The sequence below is a fragment of the Copadichromis virginalis genome, linkage group LG11 (genome assembly GCF_057382275.1).
Source record: "Copadichromis virginalis isolate Kocher_CV1m ecotype Utaka linkage group LG11, C_Virginalis_male_GT1.1, whole genome shotgun sequence".
In the NCBI taxonomy this organism is placed as follows: Eukaryota; Metazoa; Chordata; class Actinopteri; order Cichliformes; family Cichlidae; genus Copadichromis; species Copadichromis virginalis.
In genome coordinates, this window is record NC_140628.1 from 31,110,423 (window position 1) to 31,131,974 (window position 21,552).

At 36.5% G+C, this 21,552-nt stretch overlaps 2 protein-coding genes across 2 annotated transcripts; both read right to left on the minus strand.

Moving 5' to 3' along the window:
* Positions 1 to 1,318: 1,318 nt before the first annotated feature.
* Positions 1,319 to 9,390, minus strand: LOC146699056 (sialic acid-binding Ig-like lectin 10). Its single transcript, XM_085472000.1, has 11 exons — positions 9,328 to 9,390; positions 8,820 to 8,908; positions 8,125 to 8,520; positions 7,545 to 7,865; positions 7,154 to 7,411; positions 4,480 to 4,737; positions 3,611 to 3,895; positions 3,236 to 3,517; positions 3,000 to 3,105; positions 2,839 to 2,908; positions 1,319 to 1,819 (listed from the first exon to the last, which is right to left on the minus strand). Exons 2-11 carry the CDS (start codon positions 8,869 to 8,871, stop codon positions 1,451 to 1,453), a joined length of 2,397 nt encoding a protein of 798 aa, XP_085328126.1. The 5' UTR covers positions 8,872 to 8,908; positions 9,328 to 9,390; the 3' UTR covers positions 1,319 to 1,450.
* A 6,207-nt stretch (positions 9,391 to 15,597) lies between these two features.
* LOC146699057 (sialic acid-binding Ig-like lectin 14) lies at positions 15,598 to 21,311 on the minus strand. The gene is made up of 7 exons (XM_085472001.1): positions 21,165 to 21,311; positions 20,657 to 20,745; positions 19,965 to 20,360; positions 19,385 to 19,705; positions 18,994 to 19,251; positions 15,943 to 16,051; positions 15,598 to 15,844 (listed from the first exon to the last, which is right to left on the minus strand). Exons 2-7 carry the CDS (start codon positions 20,706 to 20,708, stop codon positions 15,736 to 15,738), a joined length of 1,245 nt encoding a protein of 414 aa, XP_085328127.1. The 5' UTR covers positions 20,709 to 20,745; positions 21,165 to 21,311; the 3' UTR covers positions 15,598 to 15,735.
* Positions 21,312 to 21,552: the final 241 nt, after the last annotated feature.

A 21,552-nucleotide genomic window follows, 5' to 3' on the forward strand; every position in this document is an offset into this window, starting at 1 on the left:
AATGAGTATGCGCCGTTTTGTGTGTGTGTGTGTGTGCAGTGCTTGTCTGTGCCACAGATAGCTTTTATCAAAATGTGACGATTAGCAAAAGAGTGGGTGAAGGTGTGTCACTGTGGAGACGGGTGTCAGATTATTTTTAATCCGTGATACAAGTCCTGCATAAATGCGTCAAAGTTCCGCAAAGCCTCGCTTTGCCCATCACTACCACTAACCCACAGTCAGCAGGCAATATGATTGCAATACTTTGTAGTATTAGAATTTGCAATGGTATTTGTGTCTTTACTACTTTTGCTTAGACCAGTGGATCACAGTGACAGTTGGACAGTTGGTCCTTGGTGGAGTGTTGTGCAGACACTATCAGGAATTAGTCCAGCATAATTTAACATAAGGAATCAAAAAACAAATACAAAGTGTGATTTGTGCATGCTTACTAATTATTTACTAATTCAATTAGATATTAATTATTTAAATTAAAAAAGTTGAAGACATTTACACCACACAATGACACACAGAAAAAATACAAAGGATATGAAACAGGTGAGTAAAATATGGACCAGTTTTAACAGTTTACAATGTGCTTGTTTTACACAATTTAAATAGAGAAACAGAGGTGTAGAAAATCTAACTTTTTTTTTTTTTTTTTTTTACCTCACCAAGCAGGACCAGGCAAAATATACAAGCTGTCAGTGCAGAAGCACCAGGTTCACAGTCTCATGACAGACCACAAGATACAGTCTGACTTAAGGGTTTACTCTGCCCTCTGCTGGTGAGTGTAACAAATGTGCAGAGGGCATTTAACCTACAGTAGACATGTTTTATACTCAAAATTATTAATCTCATTAAGCTATGACAGAATGTCCAGAGAGAAAACCATCTCGGGAAGAATTTGTTGAGTAACATTTTCCCAGAATGAGAACAATATTGGCCATTAAAAAGTGCTCACCTGTTGGACGTTTCAAGCAAGTATTTATCCTTAAACAATCTAGGTACGTTAGTATTGCCACACCTGATAGGATTTGGCTCAGATTTTATGCCTGATGATCTTTGAGGCATAACACTCCTATTTAATGGGGACTGGGATGTAAACTAGGAGTACACTAGCTGTGATGCCCTGAGGCTTGGTTTGTGCCTGCTGTCTTCTCTTGGTCCTGACTGGGGACCTTTTACATGTTAGGCAAATGTGTTCAGTCCAAAGAAGCACACTTACCCTTGCATAATAAAACATTTAAAATGTTACCTGAAAAAGTTATTAAACCAAAAACATGACAGCAAAATAACAGAGGGATTAGGAAATTATGTCCAAGTTCCAGTTCTTATTTTGCAGAGACGCAACTTTAAGACGCAGAGGTGTGGAGATGACAGTGTGAGAAAAATGGTTCAAAGTGGAATTATTCATACACAAAACCACCAGATCAAAGAACATTCATCCGAGGGAAACCCACAATGAAACTCAAATTTTGTCGATTACATCATTCACAGTGGAGTACACTGGCTCGTCTTCCTCTTTCTCCTTTTCTAGTTCAGACTGTTTCAGGTCCATCTCTGTCATCATCTCCTCCTCCTCGCCCTTCACCATTTTATCTTCCTGTTTGTCTTTTATTGCTTTCTTAATTTCAGCATACTCCGTCTTTGTGCTTTCTTGCTTTCTCTCTGACTTGCTGTTTCTTTTCAATAGGGAAAAATCAATGTCTGCATACTCCACTTCTTGCGGAGCACCGCTGATTTCAGGCACGTCTTTCTCTGCTGCCACACTTTCATCTTCAACTTCTTCTTGTGGGTTGGACTGATTGTCTTGTGTTTCCTGACCATCATATATGTGCTAGGTACAACGTAAATGATACAAGTCAATTACCAGCCTCCAAAAACCCAGTATTGCACATTAGATTGTGTCTATCTGGGTAATCTGCAATACTGCAATACTAATGTCAAAATCATGTCATGCAGTTCTTTCTTCTGTGGGTTGAAAATCAGGTTGATTCAAACCTAAATTACTTTTTCACAATGCTTACACATTCCTTACATTTTTCCATTAAGTTTAAGTTGTGGTGTTTGAAATAGCAGCAAGAAAGACATAAATCATGGTGCTGACTGTACTATAAGACATACTATCTAACAGAAACTTCAATTTATGCATTTTTTTTGGTAAAACTCCTAATTAAAGATGAAAGTCTATTACATTGATTGTTTGATTAAAAATCTGATGTGGCTGTGTACAGAGGCAAAACTACAGAAATTCTGTCTTTATCCAACAAATTATGGACCTATATGTGGTTCAGCTTTCCTATGTTATAGTCCACAGTGTTTTCATGAAATAATCTTAATGAGAATAACTGGGATTATGTTGATTTATCTGTTTTCAGTGATTTAGGAGGATTATGCAAAACTTACCCTTTTGGGTAAATTTTTTGGGTAAAGAACCAATTAATTTTTGGTACTGATCTGTCCCTATTTTTTAAAATTGCAAAACTTTGAAGCAAATATAATCAAATATAATTTGATTATATTTGCATGTTGGAAATAAATTATATCTATCTAAAAAAAAAGATGAGTTTTCTTTTTCTCTGTCCTCTTTTATTGCATATATTTTCCTTAAGCAAATGCTGATGAATTAGACTGATAGAGGTTGGACGTAGTTCAAAGGCATCATGAATACACAGTAACCTACCTCCAGTACTTGTTTATCCTTGCAGATCTTTTAGTACGTTAAAACTATATAGAAAACCAAAAGACTAAATATGTATATTTCAGTAATGAGAATATTTGTGCACAATTAAATACTTTATAATTATGTAAAAAAAAAAATAAATAAAAAAAAAGAAGCTAAATGAACATAAATACCTGTGGATCGTCTTGACTTGTTACCATCTCCAAAGTCTCATCCAAATTTCCAGAATTCTTTGTTTTTTTTCTGAATAAAAGGGTTTTACATTATTAAAGTCAAGTGTAAATACATCTATTTAAAAAAAAAAACGAAAATATAATAAAAACAAGTGTCGTACCTTGAACATTTTTTAATCAAACAGCAAACAACTGCAGAAAGAACTACTCCAATCAAAAAGGCAATGATGATTTCTAAATATCCCACGTTCAAAACCGATGAGTCAGCTTTACTCAAATGGAACAACATGAAAAAGGTAATTTCAAAGATGCTTTCAATTATATACAGTCCAATTAATTGATTTTCTAATGTTTTTATAAATGCAAAGGTCTCACTTATGAAAATTAGAATACATACCCACTGTATCAGAGACACTTCGGATCATTAGATTTTTTTTTGCTTCTCCCTTTTCATTGTTGCTCACACATTCAACAGTGCTGTTGCCATAGTTTTTTACCTTTAGACTGACAGTGCTGTTGACTGTGTGATTTGACACAGTCGTTTTGATAGCGTACTCTTTGTGGTTTCCAAGGAGCGGCCATTTGATGGTAGGTAAAGGAAACCCTTCACTGATACACACACAGGTCAAAACCTCTGCTTGAAGCACACATTCAGAGACATCCTGGATCTTTGAAAACCCTGAAAACACATGACCAGAAATATAAACAAGGTGAGGTATGATTTTAAGTGTAAATATGAACTTCACATCAAACAACTGTACTATCTACTTACAAGACACAATCACACTGACAGATGATGTTACAGTTGTGTCTGGACGTGTTGCTGTGCAGGTGTAATATCCCGAATCTTCTGCTGTGACATTCTGGATGACAAGTGTAGCTGAGCCACTGTCATTTTGCAGGTCAGTGTAAGCTCCAGTATCTTTGCTGTTTGTTTTAGAGCTAAGGTCTCTCCACATGATAAGGGCTGGAGGAAAACTTTCAACACTGCAGGTCAGATTCAGAACATCTCCCTCCTTTATGATTGTATTCCCAGTGATTTGAGGTGTCCTTATATCTGTGGAGCACATTGCAGTAGTTTTTTTTCAGAATGAAGAAAATAATTGAAATAAAATGGGAAAAAATAATAATCAGCTTAGTTGTCCCCTGTGGTAACAACCATCATAAAACTCTTCAAAAAGGTAAAGTCAAATTTGTCTCCAGATATTTTGCTGTACAGATGTATAGATATACAGTTCAGTGTATTCTTATCACATTTGGGATGACAAGCTGATCCAGTGTCATTGTGCAAATCAGTTTCATTGTAAAGGTCTGTGCTGTCAGTTAAGTGTCAGGACTGACAAAGCCATCCACCACTAGCAAATGTCAGTGTTGCTGTCTTTGACAGGAAGTTGTAAGCAAGGAACATAGACGTTAACATAGATGCCAGATACTGTTGACAGCAATGCTAAGCATTACACCCAGAGCACAATGTGCCACAACTTTCAGTTAAGTTATTTTAAATAATAAGAAATGGTTTCCAATTGCTCTTTAATACATACATGTTGAGGCAGCTTGACATATTTAAAAGTGTCTGAATACAATATTTTTATTTACCTGAGTGAAAAAAGCTCTGTCTGAAGGATAAAATTGCTTACTCACACATCACTGTTATGTTGATGTTTTCTTGCAGGGTATTGTTCATATGCTTTGCTGTACAGACGTACTGTCCAGAATGTCCAGTTGTACCATTAATTATGTAGAGTGTGGCTGATCCAGTGTCATTGTGAAGGGTTATATCAGAACCAAGTTTAGACCACATAATCAGAGATGGAGGAAAACTTTCAACACTGCAGGTCAGATTCAGAACATCTCCCTCCTTTATGATTGTATTCCCAATGATTTGAGGTGTCCTTATATCTGTGGGGCACATTACAGTAGTTTTTTTAGAAGGAAGAATCTAATTGAAATAAATAGGGAAAAAGTAAGACATAGATTAGTTGTTCCCCATGGTGATCCTAACCACCATCATAAAATCATTCAAACTGGTAAAGCCAAATTTGTCTTCAAATGTTTTGCTGTACAGATGTAAAAATGTACAGTCCACAATAGTCTTATCACATTCTAAATGACAAGTGTAGCTGATGCAGTGTTGTGCAGGTCAGTGTAATTTTCATTGTGAAGGTCTGTGCTTCCCTCATTAACAGTTATATTCCCAGTTATCTCGAGTTTCCTTTTATCTGTGGCACAGTTTTGGTTTATTAAGGAGGTAAAAAAGCACAAAGAATTATTGTAGTTTTTTTTTTTTTAAAGAAAAGAAAACCAGTAATGGGAACAACGGCGTTACAAGTAACGGCGTTACTTTTTTCAGTAACGAGTAATCTGACTAATTACTATTCCTATTATTACAACGCCGTTACAGTTACTAACAAGAAAATGCGGTCCGTTACTATTTTTCAACAAACAGACAGTTGAAGCTGTGTTCAGCTTACCGCACCTTATTTCAGTTGCACGGAAGTAGCTGACTATGTAAGTAATCTGTGCACTACAGCTTTAAACAGCTGCGTGCGCTCCCGCGGATGGCATTCATGATCACTTTCTAGCACAACACCTGGAGCTAAGGGGGCAAAACAATGGCATGAGTGCTGCTGTTTGACTGAGGAAGAATTAAGTAGTCGTGGTAAGCCAATCACACGGCCACTTAAAGACAAAACAACAAGGTGATATATACCAGTTTTTAAACTGTGTTGATAGGCCACGTAAAACCAGAGTCATGATAAACAATATATACGTGTGTTTTTTTTCCTCAATAGTTTCGTCACATTTACTGTCTAAGGACAGTGCTAGCAAGCACATTCTGCTCATGAGCAAAAAACAAAACAGGGGAAGTTTTAGGAGTGATAGAGAGAGAGAGAGATAGAAAGAGAGAGAGCAGAAAAAGAGAGAGAGGGAGTTTTGAGATGTGAGAGATTTGTGACGTTTAGCGTGTTTGGAGTGTGTAGTTAATGTGTTTTCTTGTGTAGTTAGTGTGTAGTGTTGTGGATAGTTTTGTGTTGTGTGTCAGAACAATGAGGCGATTGCTGTCTCCAGGTAGAAACAGGAGTGATACACCTGCTGCTGTCAGACCTGCAGGTATCAGGCTGTGATGTTCTCCTTTATAGTGGACAGAAATATTTGGAGTGGCACAAAATAATTTGTGTGGCATCTTATTGAATGCAGAACAGCTGATTGTTCTGTAAATAGTTTGAAATGGTTATTTAAAAAATCAAGGTAAAAGGTAAATGGATGCAAATAACTTTGTTGTTTGCAAAACTTGTGCATATGATTTTAAAACTGACAATTTATATTTGCATTTAAAGTTATGAAATATGATTCATTAAACATGTTTGTGGTTGTTACAGTAAAAATATAACTTTTTCTACTCTGATTTTATGTTATTTGTCTGATTTTAGATCAATTGTGTTTATACAGTATGTAAAAATGAAAACATGGCTGTAAATTCAGACACGTGAGGTTGTGCTGAAAAGGAAGATACCAAACAAGGCAAAGTAAATCGTTTTTAAAGGTAAAATGTGGAGGGAAAATCAAAAGTAGTTAAAAATGCCCAATTATACCCTGGACCCTGAGGGTTAAATGTTTTTTTTTTAAAGTAATGCAATAGTTACTTTTCAAGTAATTAATTACTTTTAGAATATTGTAACTCAGTTACTTTTTTGAAGAAGTAACTAGTAACTATAATTAATTACTTTTTCAAAGTAACTTGCCCAACATTGAACAAAACAGCCTGGTGGTAAATAAAAAGAAAACCTGAAACCCTGACACATACAACGAGTTGATTGGGATATTTGGCTCCATGTTAACAAAACATCTGGGAAGTAGGTACACAGACGGTGAGCTAGGTGACAAATCTCTGTTTGTCGACTATAATAAATGTTGTTGTCCTTGCTAGTTGGCTTCAGAAATAATGGCCAGTTTAACCTATTATTTGTACTCTATTAATGTGCAAGGTCAGTTAAGTGTTAGGACAAAGCCATCCACCATTAGCAGATGTCAGTGTTGCTGTCTGTGACAGGAAGTTATAAGCAATGAAGAAAGACATTAAGATAGATGCTGGAAGCTCATGACAGCAATGCTAAGCATTATATCCAAAGCACAATGTGCCTATTATTTTAAAATATAAGAAATGGGTTCCAGTGGCTCTTTAATACATAGATGTGGGACAGCTTCATATTTAAAAGTGTCTGACTACAGTTGTTTAATTTCTCTGAACTCATATTTTCAGATGACTAAGTGAAAAAAAAAAGCTCTGTCTAAAAGCACAAAGTTATTTACTTACATATCACTGTTATATTGATGTTTTCCTGCAGGATATTGTTCATATGTTTTGCTGTACAGACGTACTGTCCAGAATGTTCAGTTGTAGCATTAATTATAGAGAGTGTGGCTGATCCAGTGTCATTGTGCAGGGTTATATCAGAACCAAGTTTAGACCACATAATCAGAGATGGAGGAAAACTTTCAACACTGCAGATCAGGTTCAGAGTTTCACCCTCCTTCACGTTTGTGCCCCCAGTGATGTTAACTTCCTTAACATCTGTTACACAAAAATACAAATTACACAATAATGAAACTTCTCTTTTTCTCTTTCCAGCAAGACCAGTTGACCAAGAGAGCACACTGCTTTCAAAAGAATTCAGCATACAAAGTTATATAGTAAAAATACTCACGGTTTACTTTTAAAGTTGAACCCGCCTCCGTAATTTTTTCCCCAGCGAAGCGGATTTTACAGGTGACATTGGTGTTGTGGTGTTCAGCAGAGGAGTTGAAAGTCAGAGTTGAAATGTGTCTTTGTGTGAAAGCAGTTAGAGTTTTAGTCCTGAAAGAAGTACTGCTTCCTGTAATGTAAGATTCAGTCCCTCCTGCTCCACTCCATGTCCAGGTGATTTCAGGAACAGATCCAGAGCAGAGACCAGGAGCAACACAGGTCAGTGTGGCCTGCTGTCCCTCTGTCAGTGTGGGAATCTTAACTCTGGGTTTCTGACTAAGACCTAGTGGAAACATAGAACGTAAGAATAATCTGGTTAACTGCCTGAAGTTCATCAACTACTTATATTTTGGCTTAAATTATAGGAAATTATGTTAAGCAGGTAGATGTGGAACATAAAGTGTTGTATTTCGTTCTAACAGCACACAGGGGTAAATAAATGTGCAAAATCACTTTATACTTGAGACAAAAAATGAATAAATAAAGTAGCACAAAAACCAATATTTATTCTCAACATCCTTTTTTTGATGCAGTGTTTGTACCTTCAACTGAGACAGTTGTCTTTTGAATAGATGCAAATCCATCTTCTCTCCGATTCAGTTCACCATTAACTCTGATCCGATACAATCCAGAATCCGACTCTTTGAGATCATTAATGATGATGCTGCAGTTGTTCTGTCTTATATCAGGCTCTAAGAGTGACACACGTCCTTCAAAGCCATACTGAACACGGATATTGTTTTTGTTGCTGTGAAATATTATTTCGTGATCATAGATACAGCTTGAATATGCTTCACATTTGTACCAAACTATATGTTTGGGTGTAAATCCAACAGCAGTAGTGAAAGAACACGGGATCACAACACAGAGTCCAGCCTCTGCTGTTAGTGTCTCACTAAGTGTGATGCAGTATTCTCCAATGCATTGTTGTGATGTGCCTGTTATTACAAAGGAGGAGGTAAAAAAAAAGAGGAAAAGAATATTTGGTTCATCTGAATAGTTGTATAATGCACAAGTCAGGTGACAGTGATCTTATTAATTTATGTGAACTCTAAATTCTGTTACATGAATTTATACTTATAATTTGATTGCATGTCAAAAAAACACTTTTACTCTCCACACACACACACACACACACACACACACACACACACACACACACACACACACACATAACCGCATAAAACAAAACACTAATAAAGCAGAATTAGAGGAATATAAAGAAGAAGACTCAAACCTGTTTCAGCACACACACAAAAAAGGAAAGTCGCCCAGATCAGAGCAAACATCCTGACTTGACGTTCAGTCTCTCCCTCCAGAGACAAACTTTATTGCAGCAAATGAAGTAAAGAGAGATTAGAACAAAGGAAATGCAACATTTTACGTCACACATCGCAATACAGGATGTTGCATGCTTGGTTATTCCATAGTTATGTACCAGTTTTACCGACTGTGCCAACACCACTACCCTAAAGTTTTTATGGTAAACACACACAAAGATCTGTTCTCAAAAGATTCAAAAGGTAAACAAAAGCACTATTACAAAACAAACTGTTAGAACTGCATGTTCTCTGTCGTATTCCATGTAACTTTAGGTCATCTGTATCATTTCATGAATTCAAGAAGTGGCTTCCGTCTAGCAAGTTTTTTGACCAGCACAGTTCACACTTTTATATAATCCTGCGGCTCATTTAGGGTTTTAAAATATATTTTCCACAAAAAACATTAAATGTTTGTTTTTTTACCTCTTTTCTCTGGTCTTTCACCACTCCTCTCTCCACCGTGATCTCAGCTGACCTTTATCCTTGAAATTTCTCTTCCTCACTTCTCTTTTTTCTTTCTTCCTTCTTTTTACAACAGGATTTCAGGAAGTGTGAGTACATGTTCAAATTGAATTAGGGCAGACCCACTTTTATGAAGTTATTATTTTATATCGCACTATATATGCTCTAATAAAAAAACTCATCAAGTAATGAAAAAAAACAAACCTTTTTAAAAACAACAAAAAGATGCTCCATGACTGAAACTTTATAAAGATAGGTTGTTGCTGAGCACTGGGACAAGTTAAGTAGGTTTATTTCTAGGTTTGTTAGATACAATGAATACAAAAACAGGTGCAAGAGAAAAAGAGAAAGAGGCAGGATATGTGAGAGTCTCGGACATCGACAGAAGTATTTTTTGAATGTTAAATTCATGAAATACTCTCTGTTTGGTTATGTTCCTTAGATTTTGGTTTCATTGGTTTGGTTTGGTTGCTAGTGTGATTGTTTATGTCTTCAATACTTACATAACAATAACTATTTTAATGGTTTTGGGTTTATGTTTTCTTTTGATTTGCCTTCTGTTTATTTTGTCTGTGAAGGTTCTCAGTCATCCAGGGCATTCTAGTCTAAGGAGCTTGGAAAGAAAGGCGTCTCGACTTCTTTAGCTTTTTGAAGACGTTTCACTTCTCATCCGAGAAGACTTTCCAGTTCTAAGAGCAAATGGTGGAGAGTCCCAGATTTTAAACCCTATGGGAGTGTCCCCCTGTTTTATGGGCGCCCTATTGATCCTCTACCTAATCAGACACGCTGTGGTCGCAGATTTTGAAGCTATCCTGATAACCTTATCCCACCAACGATGTGGAGATTCAACTTTTTTTTTTTTTAGATCCAATTAAAATCAAGCACTCAAAAAGATGCTCTGGAAAAAAGTAGAATTCTTGGAACTGAGTTTAATACATTGAATCACATGAACAGCAGGAAAAATACATACAGACATTTAGCAAGAGAATTACATAGCAGAAAGCAAGCAAAGCAGTACAGCCTCAAGCACAGACAGCAGAGCAACACAGAGATGGACAGAAAGAAGCAGCAGGAAGAAAGTGCTGGGGTGTCATCTGGTCCCCTAATATATAGTGACCAGTATCCCCGCCCCCTGCTGCTGGGTAACTTTCCCACTCGTCCTGAATCGTCCAGAGGCCAGTCAGGACCCTTTGGCTTTTTCTTATCACAATAGGTCATGACACGGTCAAACATCGCACATTAATCCTAATTATTATATCTTACACAGCAAGTGGCACAATCTTATCTTATACAATAGGTTACATGCATAAAATGGTGATTCTCATATATAAAAACACTTTATTGTAGGTTTACAGTGTGTGTGTGTGTGTGTGATTATATCATATGATATTTTATCATGACGTGTTCAAGATCTCTGCTACAGTGTTACTGTTTTGTCTGTGCTGCATGAAAAATGTTGAGTGTGTAGTTACCGGAGTTGGAGAGTGAGCTATTCAGGAGAACTCTCCCCTTACATTAACTGCCCTGTTACTGTACCACCTTAATACACCATGTGCTTAAGACTCTACGTGAAAGTTAAAATATATATGTTCAGTGCAGATAGATATACAGTGTATATAGTTATTTTGTTTTTTAGTATTGTGTATTTTCTAGTTGATTCTGTTGTTCTTTATATTCAAGCAGATTTGTATCTTCAACTTGTATCAGGTCTTTCTTAGTCGATTAGCTCCTGTTGCTTTTTTTTTTTTTTTTTTTAAATTTTGGCTTCTGTTTGATAGTGTGTGAGTTTGTTGTTCCCCAGTATCCTCTTATACTGTGTCTTCAATGTTGGGGTTGTTACTCAAAAAGTAATTTATTGCACATTGCTTGTTACATTTATTAAAAGTAATGCAGCACATTAGTTAACTACTTGTCAGAAAAAGTAATTTGTTATATTACTTGCTACATTACTTTTGCATTACTTAGCAATGATAAATATGCAGAGAAAGAAAAAGAACATATTATAATATGCAAATGCTGTTAAAGAACGTTCTGTGTAGAGTTCATGATGTGTGTGAATGATTTATAATGGGTTACATAATTTCACGAATATATATTTAGTGTTAAAAATGTCTTTATTTGAAATGTACATGTGTAAAGTGTAAGAGCTAGTTTTTCGTGACAACACCCTTAACGAGAGCACACGAGACTTTTCTATTCCCAAATAAAACATTAAAACTACACAACTTATACATGATCACACACTTGATTTGTCCATAACTAGTTTTTAACCTGTGCCTTAAACAAGTTGAATGTTGAGCATTTTCTAATAAATTGAGGAAGACAGAACGGACGTTCTGCCCAAATGCTGTCCGTCTGTGGGGTAAGCTAAAGGTTTATTGAAAGAAAAGCAACACAAGGATTTAAAGACGTCTTTTCAGGACAAGCAGTCAACAAGGTATTTGTCATTTGAGAAATGTTTTTATTTGTGTTTGGACTTAATACTTGTACTGTAAAGTTGTTAATTGGTTTGTACTATTCACTCTTGACCAGTTCTCACTGCGTACTGGCGATGGTGAAGCTAAGGAGGAGAGAAAGCCCAAGTAATAAATGCCCGTTTCAAAGAACCAACCTGTGTCTGTGTTGTCGTGAAGAGAACTACACAATAAATATGTGTTAATATAAATTAAACTGGGCAGATATCATTAAAAAGTATTTTAAATGTGCTATACTTGTAGGGTAGTGTGGACCAATTGAGAAGGACAAGAACTGAACTTTGAATCACAATAATCCTTCAAAATGTTCTTCTTAAAGTCATGATGACTGAATGCGACATCCTCATCTGTAATCTTACCTTCACTACTTTATGAAATGTTTATACATAAAATGAATATTGCATGGATTTGCACTACCATGAGTTGACCAACATGGCTGCTTCTTTCATGTTTCAACATTAGGGATCTGTGTATCAACTTGTTGACAACAATTCAGCTTTACTAAGAAGCCTCTAGAATAAGTTTTCTCATCATTACTATTTTTTGATCAAACAAATACTAAATGTCTACTTAATGTATACTAGTGTCTGTGTTTTAGGAAGAAACTCTCCTCCTGGCAGGGTTGTTGCATCACAGACTCAATCATATTCCCTTCAAAGAACAGAATTTTTTTTGTGCCAATTAAAATACGTTAGCATTTTGTAAAAATCTGCATTACTAAAATTCTATTCTAATATAAAAAGAAAGAAAGAAAGATGTGTTGTTGTTTATGTAAAGGGAATACTTAAAGCGATTTTAGGTGTCCGCATTTTGCTCATTTGCTGGTTCATTATTAGATTTCGGATAACTAAAATAAGTTAAAAAGCTGTAATGTATTTAAAAAAAACATGGATTTTTAAAAATGTACATTGCTGCAGCACTTCTTCTCTAACAGCTTATAGTTTAATCATACACATGTGAGCCACAGTTCATGTATTAAGCAGTCCACAGGTTAATATACAATGACCTTAATCTTTTAAACATTACTTGTTTATTCCTCTTCTAATTCATCTGTTTTCAGTAAGTTTGTCTTTTGTGAAGATTATGCAAAAATTCTTTTACTGAATTTCAATGAACTTGCTTTCAGCTATGTGCATATTAAAGGAGCAAATGAATTTTGACATACAAATGGTAAATGGCCTGTATTTATATAGCGCTTTACTAGTCCCTAAGGACCTCAAAGCGCTTTACATATCCAGTCATCCACCCACTGGTGATGGCAAGCTACATTGTAGCCACAGCCACCCTGCGGCGCACTGACAGATGCGAGGCTGCCGGACACTGGCGCCACCGGGCCCTCTGACCACCACCAGTAGGCAAGGGGTGAAGTGTCTTGCCCAAGGACACAACGACCGAGACTGTCCAAGCCGGGGCTCGAACCGGCAACCTTCCGATTGCAAGGCGAACTCCCAACTCTTGAGCCACGATCGCCGAACGATACAAGTGGCCCTCTTTCTTTAAAATTACAGAACCTTGAAGCAGGATGAGCCCTTAAGGACAACAAAATACTGCAACTGTAATCTAGTCCCTGTTACTGTTTCCATTTCTGATTTCCCATCAGCATTATTTTTTTTATCATGACCTTGCTCTGTGACCACATAAATCTGATGATTTTGATGTATTTGAATTACACAGATTTTTTTATTTTTTATTTTTTATTTTTTTTACAAAAGAATAGCCTGTACTACAAGCAATTTGTTCAGGAGCAGTGTTTGCTTTGAAAGAGAAAACACACATCCCTTTAGGGTTATGTCAGCAAGGGTATCCGGTGTAAAGATCTGCCAAATCAAACATCACATACGCCCCCTGAAGAAACCCCTTCTAAATGTGAGACTCTGTGAGTCTGTTTTTGCACATATCTTAAGGAATAACTGCCTGACACTTGTCCAAAAAAGCTGTAAAGTTCAACAGGTTTCACAACATTGTAAAGAAATGCAATTTTTCTAGCTGCCCACAGAGGTTGACAAATGTGCAAAAACCCCCATTAAGATAATAAAAACAGCTTTAACGATATACTTTTTATGTGCTCATTTTTAATCTAGCTTTTCAATTTAAAGGGTGTTAAAGAGAAATTACACATCAGTTATATGTAATAAACATACAAACTTACCAGGCAAACACAACATAAATGAAAATAAGCACAATTATGAGGACAGAAAAGTAAAGAGAAGTGCTGACAAATGATGAGCTGTAGTAAGAATAGAAGACTATAAATGTTAGGGTTAATGTGTTGTAGGTTGTCATTTAAAAAGCTAGAATGCTTTTGTTTGCTCCCTATGTAACCCACGCATATGAGTATGTGCACGACCTTCATAATGAGAAAAATCTGCCTTGAGAAGAACAGACTCAACTCAATGAAGGAAGCCACCTGGCGGGACAAGGTAACAACAACATCCTGGTAGGGCTGCACTCACATCGTATAACCACGCTTGCACAACACACTTTGTAAACATATATAGTAATTTGTCTTAGTTAACACAGCAACAAGCTTTATGAATATTCATGTGTGTAAACAATAAAAGCAACCTGCAGGGGGAAGCAAGTTGAAGTGGGTTGGAGACAACTGCTTCCCTCGCGGTGAGTGTAAACCAGAGCTCTGTGTGACCTCGTTCCTGAGTGAGTTTCTGTTTATCCAGCAGTATCAGAGGTGAAACTCTGACATTGATTTGCAGGTGTTTGCTTGGCAATACACTGAATATGTTAGTTAGCAATGGTAAGGAAGGAACAAGAGAAAACTGAGTGTCTGGTGTTTTTTGACTTGGGCACTGTGTTTTCCTGTGCCCATCTATGAGGGTGTAGCCCTATTTTCTCACCTGCTTCTCCCAGCAATTCAGTTCAATTCAATTTTATTTATACAGCGCCAAATCACAACAACAGTCGCCTCAAGGCACTTTATATTGTATAGTAGACCCTACAATAATACATGCAGAGACAAAACCCCAAACAATCATATGACCCCCTATGAGCAAGCACTTTGGCGACAGTGGGAAGGAAAAACTCATTTTAACAGGAAGAAACCTCCGGCAGAACCAGGCTCAGGGAGGGGCGGCCATCTGCTGCAGCCTTTCTCAGTGGTCTTCTGCAGCCAGTGATCCATCAATGGCAATCAGCAGAATGACATTTAAGACAAGCTCAGCCCTTCACTCTGTTGTCAGCTACCTCACGGTGGTACCCAGGCTTTCATGCTAGTTGTTGTTCATGTTTTTTAAATAAAACTTTTTTTTTTTTTTTTAGAAAAGCAAACAAAACACCACATTTTCAAAAGGTTTGGCAGGTGTTTTCTCGTTTGTTTGTTTGGGTTTTTTGTATTACTTAAACATTAAGTGGTAATCCAATGAGTGCCAGCAGTGGCCCACAGCTCAAGTTTGAGACCCCTGATTTAAAAAGATTGTTGCCTCTAATTTGTACCTGTGGATGATTTCTTAGGAAAAGTTCAAGGTAGAGTTGTAAACTTTTTTTGTGTCATTTTCCAGGTGATATATTCATCTCTGTAATTATTCCTCTGCCTGACTTTCTGGATGTTTGGCTGCTAGTCTTTTCTTTTCATAATTTCTACCTTGTCATGCTGTCAAACTCAGTGCTGACATCATTGGATGATCATGCCGGCCTTCTCTGAGCCAATCAGCATCCGTTTTGTGTGCTATAAATCTTAGTGGTCTTCTGTTGTTCTGCCTTTCAGACTCCTTTGTTTACAATTTTAATGGACTCTATGTATAAGTTGAAATAAAAAGTGTAGTTTATTACATGTAAAACATTCCCTACAATGCAATGTAAAAAATAACAAAACAATAACAGACTGCCATTACAACAGCACAGCTTTCTGAAACTTGTGACTGGAAATCTGACGCCTGACTTTTCAGTTTATATGTTGTGCAAGAACATCATAATCTGGTGACACATCTGCTTTTTGCAGTGACATGTAGGTTCTCTCCTCCTGATGTAGGTTCACCTTTTTTCTTGAATTCCTTTGATGAGAAGAAACAGAACCTCATTATTGTCTAAAAGTCTTGACTGCATTCAAAGAGTCAAACAAAAACATAAACATACATGTGGAGAAACATACCAGAGGAACCATATGTAGGTTATGCAGAAGGCATTCAAAGTGAGAGATACACCAGCAACAATCCAGGGAAGAACTGTACTGTAAGAACCACAGTGTTTCACACGAGCTGCTCTAAGACAGAAGAGAACACATGCAAACACACATACACACCAAACACACACAGATAGATATAATAAATAATAAATAAATAATTACACCCAGAGCACAATGTGCCACAACTTTCAGTTAAGTTATTTTAAATAATAAGAAATGGTTTCCAATTGCTCTTTAATACATACATGTTGAGGCAGCTTGACATATTTAAAAGTGTCTGAATACAATATTTTTATTTACCTGAGTGAAAAAAGCTCTGTCTGAAGGATAAAATTGCTTACTCACACATCACTGTTATGTTGATGTTTTCTTGCAGGGTATTGTTCATATGCTTTGCTGTACAGACGTACTGTCCAGAATGTCCAGTTGTACCATTAATTATGTAGAGTGTGGCTGATCCAGTGTCATTGTGAAGGGTTATATCAGAACCAAGTTTAGACCACATAATCAGAGATGGAGGAAAACTTTCAACACTGCAGGTCAGATTCAGAACATCTCCCTCCTTTATGATTGTATTCCCAATGATTTGAGGTGTCCTTATATCTGTGGGGCACATTACAGTAGTTTTTTTTAGAAGGAAGAATCTAATTGAAATAAATAGGGAAAAAGTAAGACATAGATTAGTTGTTCCCCATGGTGATCCTAACCACCATCATAAAATCATTCAAACTGGTAAAGCCAAATTTGTCTTCAAATGTTTTGCTGTACAGATGTAAAAATGTACAGTCCACAATAGTCTTATCACATTCTAGATGACAAGTGTAGCTGATGCAGTGTTGTGCAGGTCAGTGTAATTTTCATTGTGAAGGTCTGTGCTTCCCTCATTAACAGTTATATTCCCAGTTATCTCGAGTTTCCTTTTATCTGTGGCACAGTTTTGGTTTATTAAGGAGGTAAAAAAGCACAAAGAATTATTGTAGTTTTTTTTTTTTAAAAGAAAAGAAAACCAGTAATGGGAACAACGGCGTTACAAGTAACAGCGTTACTTTTTTCAGTAACGAGTAATCTGACTAATTACTATTCCTATCATTACAACGCCATTACAGTTACTAACAAGAAAATGCGGTCCGTTACTATTTTTCAACAAACAGACAGTTGAAGCTGTGTTCAGCTTACCGCACCTTATTTCAGTTGCACGGAAGTAGCTGACTATGTAAGTAATCTGTGCACTACAGCTTTAAACAGCTGCGTGCGCTCCCGCGGATGGCATTCATGATCACTTTCTAGCACAACACCTGGAGCTAAGGGGGCAAAACAATGGCATGAGTGCTGCTGTTTGACTGAGGAAGAATAAAGTAGTCGTGGTAAGCCAATCACACGGCCACTTAAAGACAAAACAACAAGGTGATATATACCAGTTTTTAAACTGTGTTGATAGGCCACGTAAAACCAGAGTCATGATAAACAATATATACGTGTGTTTTTTTCCTCAATAGTTTCGTCACATTTACTGTCTAAGGACAGTGCTAGCAAGCACATTCTGCTCATGAGCAAAAAACAAAACAGGGGAAGTTTTAGGAGTGATAGAGAGAGAGAGAGATAGAGAGAGAGCAGAAAAAGAGAGAGAGGGAGTTTTGAGATGTGAGAGATTTGTGACGTTTAGCGTGTTTGGAGTGTGTAGTTAATGTGTTTTCTTGTGTAGTTAGTGTGTAGTGTTGTGGATAGTTTTGTGTTGTGTGTCAGAACAATGAGGCGATTGCTGTCTCCAGGTAGAAACAGGAGTGATACACCTGCTGCTGTCAGACCTGCAGGTATCAGGCTGTGATGTTCTCCTTTATAGTGGACAGAAATTATTTTTGGAGTGGCACAAATAATTTGTGTGGCATCTTATTGAATGCAGAACAGATGATTGTTCTGTAAATAGTTTGAAATGGTTATTTAAAAAATCAAGGTAAAAGGTAAATGGATGCAAATAACTTTGTTGTTTGCAAAACTTGTGCATATGATTTTAAAACTGACAATTTATATTTGCATTTAAAGTTATGAAATATGATTCATTAAACATGTTTGTGGTTGTTACAGTAAAAATATAACTTTTTCTACTCTGATTTTATGTTATTTGTCTGATTTTAGATCAATTGTGTTAATACAGTATGTAAAAATGAAAACATGACTGTAAATTCAGACACGTGAGGTTGTGCTGAAAAGGAAGATACCAAACAAGGCAAAGTAAATCGTTTTTAAAGGTAAAATGTGGAGGGAAAATCAAAAGTAGTTAAAAATGGCCAATTATACCCTGGACCCCAGAGGGTGAACGTTTTTTTTTAAAGTAATGCAATAGTTACTTTTCAAGTAATTAATTACTTTTAGAATATTGTAACTCAGTTACTTTTTTGAAGAAGTAACTAGTAACTATAATTAATTACTTTTTCAAAGTAACTTGCCCAACATTGAACAAAACAGCCTGGTGGTAAATAAAAAGAAAACCTGAAGCCCTGACACATACAACGAGTTGATTGGGATATTTGGCTCCATGTTAACAAAACATCTGGGAAGTAGGTACACAGATGGTGAGCTAGGTGACAAATCTCTGTTTGTCGACTATAATAAATGTTGTTGTCCTTGCTAGTTGGCTTCAGAAATAATGGCCAGTTTAACCTATTATTTGTACTCTATTAATGTGCAAGGTCAGTTAAGTGTTAGGACAGACAAAGCCATCCACCATTAGCAGATGTCAGTGTTGCTGTCTGTGACAGGAAGTTATAAGCAATGAAGAAAGACATTAAGATAGATGCTGGAAGCTCATGACAGCAATGCTAAGCATTATATCCAAAGCACAATGTGCCTATTATTTTAAAATATAAGAAATGGGTTCCAATGGCTCTTTACATAGATGTGGGACAGCTTCATATTTAAAAGTGTCTGACTACAGTTGTTTAATTTCTCTGAACTCATATTTTCAGATGACTAAGTGAAAAAAAAAAAGCTCTGTCTAAAAGCACAAAGTTATTTACTTACATATCACTGTTATATTGATGTTTTCCTGCAGGATATTGTTCATATGTTTTGCTGTACAGACGTACTGTCCAGAATGTTCAGTTGTAGCATTAATTATGTAGAGTGTGGCTGATCCAGTGTCATTGTGCAGGGTTATATCAGAACCAAGTTTAGACCACATAATCAGAGATGGAGGAAAACTTTCAACACTGCAGGTCAGGTTCAGAGTTTCACCCTCCTTCACATTTGTGCCCCCAGTGATGTTAACTTCCTTAACATCTGTTACACAGAAATAAAAATGACATATTAATAAAACTTCTCTTTTTCTCTTTCCTGTAAGACCATCTGACTAAGAGAGCACACTGCTTTCAAAAGAATTCAGCATACAAAGTTATATAGTGAAAATACTCACAGTTTACTTTTAAAGTTGAACCCTCCTCCGTAGTTTTTTCTCCAGTGAAGCGGATTTTACAGGTGACATTGGTGTTGTGGTGTTCAGCAGAGGAGTTGAAAGTCAGAGTTGAAATGTGTCTTTGTGTGAAAGCAGTTAGAGTTTTAGTCCTGAAAGAAGTACTGCTTCCTGTAATGTAAGATTCAGTCCCTCCTGCTCCACTCCATGTCCAGGTGATTTCAGGAACAGATCCAGAGCAGAGACCAGGAGCAGTGCAGGTCAGTGTGGCCTGCTGTCCCTCTGTCAGTGTGGGAAGCTTAACTCTGGGTTTCTGACTAAGACCTAGTGGAAACATAGAACGTAAGAATAATCTGGTTAACTGCCTGAAGTTCATCAACTACTTATATTTTGGCTTAAATTATAGGAAATTATGTTAAGCAGGTAGATGTGGAACATAAAGTGTTGTATTTCGTTCTAACAGCACACAGGGGTAAATAAATGTGCAAAATCACTTTATACTTGAGACAAAAAATGAATAAATAAAGTAGCACAAAAACCAATATTTATTCTCAACATCCTTTTTTTGATGCAGTGTTTGTACCTTCAACTGAGACAGTTGTCTTTTGAATAGATGCAAATCCATCTTCTCTCCGATTCAGTTCACCATTAACTCTGATCCGATACAATCCAGAATCCGACTCTTTGAGATCATTAATGATGATGCTGCAGTTGTTCTGTCTTATATCAGGCTCTAAGAGTGACACACGTCCTTCAAAGCCATACTGAACACGGATATTGTTTTTGTTGCTGTGAAATATTATTTCGTGATCATAGATACAGCTTGAATATGCTTCACATTTGTACCAAACTATATGTTTGGGTGTAAATCCAACAGCAGTAGTGAAAGAACACGGGATCACAACACAGAGTCCAGCCTCTGCTGTTAGTGTCTCACTAAGTGTGATGCAGTATTCTCCAATGCATTGTTGTGATGTGCCTGTTATTACAAAGGAGGAGGTAAAAAAAAGAGGAAAAGAATATTTGGTTCATCTGAATAGTTGTATAATGCACAAGTCAGGTGACAGTGATCTTATTAATTTATGTGAACTCTAAATTCTGTTACATGAATTTATACTTATAATTTGATTGCATGTCAAAAAAACACTTTTACTCTCCACACACACACACACACACACACACACACACACACACACACACACACACACACATAACCGCATAAAACAAAACACTAATAAAGCAGAATTAGAGGAATATAAAGAAGAAGACTCAAACCTGTTTCAGCACACACACAAAAAAGGAAAGTCGCCCAGATCAGAGCAAACATCCTGACTTGACGTTCAGTCTCTCCCTCCAGAGACAAACTTTATTGCAGCAAATGAAGTAAAGAGAGATTAGAACAAAGGAAATGCAACATTTTACGTCACACATCGCAATACAGGATGTTGCATGCTTGGTTATTCCATAGTTATGTACCAGTTTTACCGACTGTGCCAACACCACTACCCTAAAGTTTTTATGGTAAACACACACAAAGATCTGTTCTCAAAAGATTCAAAAGGTAAACAAAAGCACTATTACAAAACAAACTGTTAGAACTGCATGTTCTCTGTCGTATTCCATGTAACTTTAGGTCATCTGTATCATTTCATGAATTCAAGAAGTGGCTTCCGTCTAGCAAGTTTTTTGACCAGCACAGTTCACACTTTTATATAATCCTGCGGCTCATTTAGGGTTTTAAAATATATTTTCCACAAAAAACATTAAATGTTTGTTTTTTTACCTCTTTTCTCTGGTCTTTCACCACTCCTCTCTCCACCGTGATCTCAGCTGACCTTTATCCTTGAAGTTTCTCTTCCTCACTTCTCTTTTTTCTTTCTTCCTTCTTTTTACAACAGGATTTCAGGAAGTGTGAGTACATGTTCAAATTGAATTAGGGCAGACCCACTTTTATGAAGTTATTATTTTATATCGCACTATATATGCTCTAATAAAAAAACTCATCAAGTAATGAAAAAAAACAAACCTTTTTAAAAACAACAAAAAGATGCTCCATGACTGAAACTTTATAAAGATAGGTTGTTGCTGAGCACTGGGACAAGTTAAGTAGGTTTATTTCTAGGTTTGTTAGATACAATGAATACAAAAACAGGTGCAAGAGAAAAAGAGAA

Excerpts from the sequence above, each read along its gene's own strand:
- LOC146699056 (XM_085472000.1), bottom strand. The coding sequence starts at position 8,871 with ATGTTTGCTCTGATCTGGGCGACTTTCCTTTTTTGTGTGTGTGCTGAA. Across the intron at positions 4,738-7,153 it reads CATCAATATAACAGTGATAT|ATATAAGGACACCTCAAATC; the intron begins GTAAGTAAATAA and ends TGTGCCCCACAG. Across the intron at positions 2,909-2,999 it reads TTGATTAAAAAATGTTCAAG|AAAAAAAACAAAGAATTCTG; the intron begins GTACGACACTTG and ends CCTTTTATTCAG.
- LOC146699057 (XM_085472001.1), bottom strand. The coding sequence starts at position 20,708 with ATGTTTGCTCTGATCTGGGCGACTTTCCTTTTTTGTGTGTGTGCTGAA. Across the intron at positions 20,361-20,656 it reads TTGTGTGTGTGCTGAAACAG|GCACATCACAACAATGCATT; the intron begins GTTTGAGTCTTC and ends TTGTAATAACAG. Across the intron at positions 15,845-15,942 it reads ACCTACATATGGTTCCTCTG|GAATTCAAGAAAAAAGGTGA; the intron begins GTATGTTTCTCC and ends TTCTCATCAAAG.